The sequence below is a fragment of the Sylvia atricapilla genome, chromosome 9, assembly GCF_009819655.1.
Source record: "Sylvia atricapilla isolate bSylAtr1 chromosome 9, bSylAtr1.pri, whole genome shotgun sequence".
NCBI lineage: Eukaryota > Metazoa > Chordata > Aves > Passeriformes > Sylviidae > Sylvia > Sylvia atricapilla.
Genome location: NC_089148.1, coordinates 23,718,238 through 23,724,232, shown reverse-complemented (window position 1 = coordinate 23,724,232; position 5,995 = coordinate 23,718,238). Strand labels below are relative to the sequence as shown.

The following is a 5,995-nucleotide window of genomic DNA, read 5'->3' as shown; positions in this document are numbered from 1 at the left end:
AGCACACATGAAATCATTCCTTCCATACAGGCAGACAGATGGAGAAAAATTCCAGCCTGTTTCCACTCTTTTGTCTTCAGGGCATTTTTGGAATTTCCTTCAGGAAGTGAGGTTATGACCCAGAGCCTTCCTCAGTGAGTAGGCTCTCGTTTCCCACAGTAAACCCTGCACAGCGATGACATATAGTACGAGAAGGTGAGGTTTATCTTCACTCTCCAACTGCATCCTGTATGAGCTCCATGGAACTTAAAAGTAATTCTGAGAGGGAAAGGAAATGGAAGTCAAACCTTTGGAAGAAGTAATGCAGTATCCGTTCAACTACACTGCCGGGGTCTTCGCTGGCAGACCCAATGGAGCGCCCACTCACGCAGTTGAGGCCACCATTCTATGCTTCATAAACTTCCTTGACGTTTGCAATAAGCTAAGAATTGAACTTATGAATTGTATTGGTGATACAAGTGAATTACTTCACTTTTCTACTCTAGGCAGTCATGGTAAAACTGGCAGCCATCTGGTTTTCCTTCTATTTGTACTTCACTGGCTGTCGGAGAAGGATTGCTGTTGCAGAGATCCTTCTAGTAGCATTTCAATCACACAGCACACGCTGACAAGAAAGTTATAGTTCAAAATTCATTTTGTATTTTACATGATCCTGTAACATTACATGTTATGTCCCCAAAGAATTGGACTTAATCCCAGCATGTACTAAAATCAAGGAATTCTTTCACTGACTTCTGTGGAAACCACACCTTGTATGAAACCACCACAATAGTACAAAACTGCTAGTAATCTGGTAACAGAAGCATTTAAAAAATCAGTTTATTAATGTTTAGAAGTCAATAAAGCTATGTGCAAATTGAACAATAAAAGTCAGAAACATTTTAAATACTATTTTTTAAACCAGAAAAAAAAAACCCAACAGTTTAATTGCACTGGAAATTTTACTACAAAGGCAATACGCTTTCTGTACAAAATACCAGTCCTAGGAGTTGCTGATGACTGTAGATAAGTCAGCTGCTCTCAGCTATCCCAGATATACCACACTTGTTATAGTAATACTCTAGGTGCATGAAGACACCTGTATCTTATTTACATTGTACACATTCAACCCCATTAGCACAGGTTAGAAAAATAGAGAAGTAAAAATGATGCTGTAAAACAAATACATTCAATTTAACAACAGGTACTTCTTCCATGATAAAATACAGACATCTTTGCTGAAATTATAAAAATTAATAAAATGTGACAAAATGTATTGTATTTTGTTATGGAAGTGCATTTATCTATAGTAATTTCACTTCAACTTTCTTCTTATTTTTTTCTGAAACCCGACGTAATCTTTTCTGATTTTCAACTGATCCTTACTTTTGGAAAGACTGTGAACCTGACATTGAAATACCCCTTCAGGTTTTAGCTCCTCTTACTTAGGCAAAAATCCCACTGTTGTCAATAGTATTTTTTACTATTTTGTAGACTTTCAAGTAATCTTGAAGAGAAATGTTTAGTTCTTCCTTGCATTTTGCATGATAATGCAGTTTATTTAATGCTATAGAATAAAAAGGCAATGAAAATATGGGGCCAAATGCTGTTCTGAGCTACTTCATTACATCTGACGCAGCCAGTGGAACTGTACAGGCGAAAGTAACTGCAGAATCTAGCTCATGGTCTTCAAATGTAATACAGACTGACAGCAAAAATTCTCAGCTATGATCTTGCTAAGTAGAGCCCCAAGAGCTTTGGACTCTGCAAATAAAACCTTATGACTTAACTAAAAGCTCTGCAAAATTATGCCAATTATGGTTGTATGTGGTCTAAGTTATATTTGTGTGATCTCTTTCCATGTTACATGTTAAACAAACACACTTGTTACCAATGATACCAGAGCCACCGCTAAATTCAATACAGAAAGATCTTTGTGTCAGTGGTTTGCTGTGAAGAGAAAAAACTTCACATTCTTCTCACAGGGAAAAAAAAAAAAAAAGATTCATTCTCCCTTTCCCTCCTCCCCCGCTGTCTTTCTCTCACACACACCAGGCATCATTTCACCAAGGCATCAGTCTTTTCAGAGTTACTAAGGAGATTTCAGGATATGAATGCGCCTGACAATCCTGAGCTGCTTCAGTGCAAAGACAAAACATGCTCCAGGGAAAAAGATTTTCAAGCCAGAACAGTCTGTCCCATTTATTGAACTCCAGCCTCGCAAGTGCACCGTTTGCCTCATTAGAACTAATGCTACTTGCTCACTCAGCCCAACGCTGCTGCTGTGAGCAGGAGGCATCCCAGCTCCCTGATTTCAGAGGAGGACTCTGAAATACACCCCCATGGTTACTCCTAAGAAGACGAGGTAACATTGCCCGAAGACATGATGGTTTCAGGATGGTCACCGTCCTCCTTCTGCGGGTGTGAGGAGTTGTCAGACTTACTCCGGCTGAACTCCATGCCCCCAATGATTGGCCGTTTGAATTTGGTCCCAGAATCTGCTGGGGAACATTTGCAGCAGCACAAGATCTTGATGAAAGCCCTCCGCATCTCTTTATTTGTCAAGGTGTAGATGATAGGGTTCGTGGCTGAATTGAGCACGGCCAGTACTAAAAAATACTCTGCTTTATAGAGGATGGGGCAGGCCTTCACTTTGCACCCCACATCCAGTAAAAGCAGGATGAACAGAGGAGCCCAGCAGACAATGAAGACACTCAGGACTATGATCACTGTCTTGAGCAAGGCTAGTGACTTTTCTGAGCTCCTAGTAGCTTTGGTAATGTTTTTCCGAAACGTCAGCCTGCGGCTCCTAGTCCTCACCATGGAGTAGATCCTGCAGTAGAGGACCACAATAGATAACAAAAGGCCAGTGAAAACGGTTGTGCAAAAGAGAATATAGTGCTTGTGGTAGAGAGGCAGCACGGTGGAGCAGTTGGACAAGAGGTTCTTGCAGTTCCAGCCCATGATCGGGAGCCCCCCGAGGATGGCAGAGATGACCCAGCACGCACTGATCAGCAAGAAGGAGCGGAAGCTGTTGCTGCCATTGTGGAGTTTCATCTTCAGCATGGTGATGTATCTCTCAATGGCAATGGCCAACAAGCTGAACACAGAAGCTGACAAGGCAACAAACATGGTGCCTTCTCTTACAAACCACTGGTTGGGGGTCAGGCTGTACGTTTTGTGTCCAGACAGCAGAATGTTGGCAGTGTAGGCCACACCAGCCAGCAAGTCTGAAAGAGCCAAGTTCCCAATGAAATAGTACATGGGTCTGTGAAACTTCTTGGTTTTCCAGATGGTAAGCAAGACAAAAATGTTCTCTAAAATTATAAAGCAGCAAATGATGATAAAAACCACCGACGTCACTTTAATTCCAGTGTCCACACTCTCATTTAGCTTTCCCGTGTAATTATAATGCTCTTTGATGACATAGTTGACATCGGTATTGGTGGGGTTGCTGGTGACCTTCTGCGGGGCAGTGGTGCCGGAGTTCATGGTGCCTGGATGGGGACTGCTCCCCCAGCGGCCACCGGATGGTGACACCGACCGCAAACGCGGTGGCTGTCCCGCAGCTCCTCGGCCCGACAGCCTGCCCGGCACTGCTGCACGGCCTCACAAACTGCAGCCCTGGGAACAAGAGGCACAAAACCCAGACTTAAAAGAAGGAAGACAAACACTGTAGCAAATGCTTAAGGGTTTAAGTAATCTGCTGGTTTAACTGTGCATCAGAGTCATAAATGTATTCACACATGAATCAGTTTCATTCAGCTGGTAAAATACATTTAAAAGGCGGTTAGGCATATTCAATAGGTAAAGCTAAGAAGACAAAAAAAGTTCTGTCACGCAGAACTGAACAAGTTGGAGTCAGCAAGGACTGCATTACTGGACTTCTTCCAACACAAAAGATCTCAAAGCTCCCCAGCAGTAAGTTCTAGTCTTTTTTCTTCAGCACAAAATATAACAGCAGAGATATAAAAAGGGAATGGACTTGCTTGATTAGATTTAACTCCAAATACATGAAATTCTGCACAGAAATTACTTGACAGGAGACCCGTATTCTTCTCCATTAATAAAGTCTGAATACACTTTGGAAGGGGATAGTTACGCAATTTACTGATGCCATCTCAGTGATAAATTCACTGATGTAAATATAAACAAGGGATCATCTCAAAGCTGTAAACAGGTAAGGGCGCCCTTGCTAAATACAAGTAAGAACATGCTTTACAAAACCCACAGCAGTAAAAAGTTTAGGAAAGCGAGAAAAATATGTTATTAAGCTAGAGAGCAAGCCCATTCCATGGGTCTGAAACAAAGAATGTAAAAAAAACCCCTAACATTTAAATAACTAGTATGGCAAGCTTTTGAAATGGGCATAATTAAGGTATACACATCTAGAGGAAACTCCCTTTACAATATAAAAGTTTCGTAGTGGACATTTAAAAAGAATTAAACCCATAATATCATGCAAGGAAAGAAGAACAGGCAGATTTGCTAAATTACAGCCTAAGCGGGGCAAAGCAAGAGGTAGAAGACCAGCGCATTCGGCTTCCTGCTCTATTCCCGGGCGGCAGTCCGCATCGCTCCCGGGCAAAAACTCCCACCGCCTGTCCCGCACTGCTCCGAGGCTCAGGCTCGCTCCGCTCCGGTCTCTAGCGCGCGTGGATCCCGTTTCGCACCGCCTCCCGGGACCCGGCACGCAGCCGGGCAAGCCGGCGTCCAGGTAACCTCCTCCCCACCCCTTCTGTTTTGTTTCGTGGCTCCGGGGGTCGCGCCGAGCGTCGACCGCAGCGATGGGATTTCAGGAGACCCGCAGTGCGGGGGATGCGCGGCTCCCCGAGCCTTACCTCGCTCAAGCGCGGCGCGGAGCCCAAACCGGCCCCGCACATCTTGCGTGCCCGCGAAGCAACTCCGGTGGGCGGGCTGGGGGGCTCAGTAGTTTTAATGTTCTGGAACTGCCGCCCCGTTTCCGATTCCGTCTCCTCCCTGCCCAAGCCGGGCCACTCCCGCCCGCCGCCCTGCCCCGGCCCGCCCCGTCGGGGCGGGAGCAGCCTCGGGCGCTGCCTTGCCGGCCCGGGAGAGACCCCGCAGCGGGCGGCACAGACAGGCGTGAGGCGAATAACTCCCCCGCGGGACCCCCTCGCCCTGCCGGCCGGCGAACGCGGCTCCGGACGGGACGCCGCGGCCGGGCTCCAGTCGTCCCTGACCTGGGAGCCGCCGTCTCCCGCCACCGGGCGCAGCCGGCATTCCGGGGAAGGAGGTGCTGGCACGGCCCGGCCGGCTCCGAGGTGCCGGGGGCAGCTGCCCGCACGCCCGTCTTTCTTGCCCCCCGAGTAGGCACGGAAAGGCTATGGCCAAAGGCAGAATCTCGTACGCTACCTCCGTTCTCCCTCTTAGAGGACACTGTAAGTCACGTTTAAGGAAACACCTGGAAGAAACTCTTCCATTTTCTCACCACACCAAGGTGTGTTTTTGCCGTGGCAGGCCCGGTGTCTGCCGCCTGCGCTCGTGGCCTGTAGTGACTCACCAGCGGCTGCCCCCGGCGAGGCAGCAGCCCGATGGGGCGAGGATGATGCCAGGCTGCGCTCTGCGGTACAGAAGCCAGAAGTGGCCCATGGCGGACAAACTCAGTTCCTGCCACCCCCAAACAGCACCAGGTGTTGGTGTTTCCACATGGGGAAACCAACAACAACAACAACAACAACACCCCCCCACAAAAAAGAAAAACAACAAATATCTCCCCAAAAAACTAAAAAACCCCAAAACTAATCTCTTCATGTTCAGAGGATGCTGTAAAATACCTATGCTTGAAAGTATGAAGAAAAGGTTTTAAAGCGTTATTTTAGAAACAAAATTGGCAATGGCAACTACTTAACACTTACCACTGTATTATATAAGAACAGACACAGAAGTTGAGTTTAGGTTTTATAATTCCTTCTCCCTTCAAACTTTAAAAGAAAAATCACCTTTGGTGTATGTGAAATGCCAGCTCTGGTGGTATTCTCCTGTTGCACTTACTGAA

The 5,995-nt window shown here is 46.4% G+C and overlaps 1 protein-coding gene across 1 annotated transcript; it reads right to left on the bottom strand.

Moving 5' to 3' along the window:
- Positions 1–791: 791 nt before the first annotated feature.
- S1PR1 (sphingosine-1-phosphate receptor 1) lies at positions 792–4,954 on the bottom strand. The gene is made up of 2 exons (XM_066325289.1): positions 4,821–4,954; positions 792–3,603 (listed from the first exon to the last, which is right to left on the bottom strand). Exon 2 carries the CDS (start codon positions 3,469–3,471, stop codon positions 2,332–2,334), a length of 1,140 nt encoding a protein of 379 aa, XP_066181386.1. The 5' UTR covers positions 3,472–3,603; positions 4,821–4,954; the 3' UTR covers positions 792–2,331.
- Between the last annotated feature and the right edge of the window lie 1,041 nt (positions 4,955–5,995).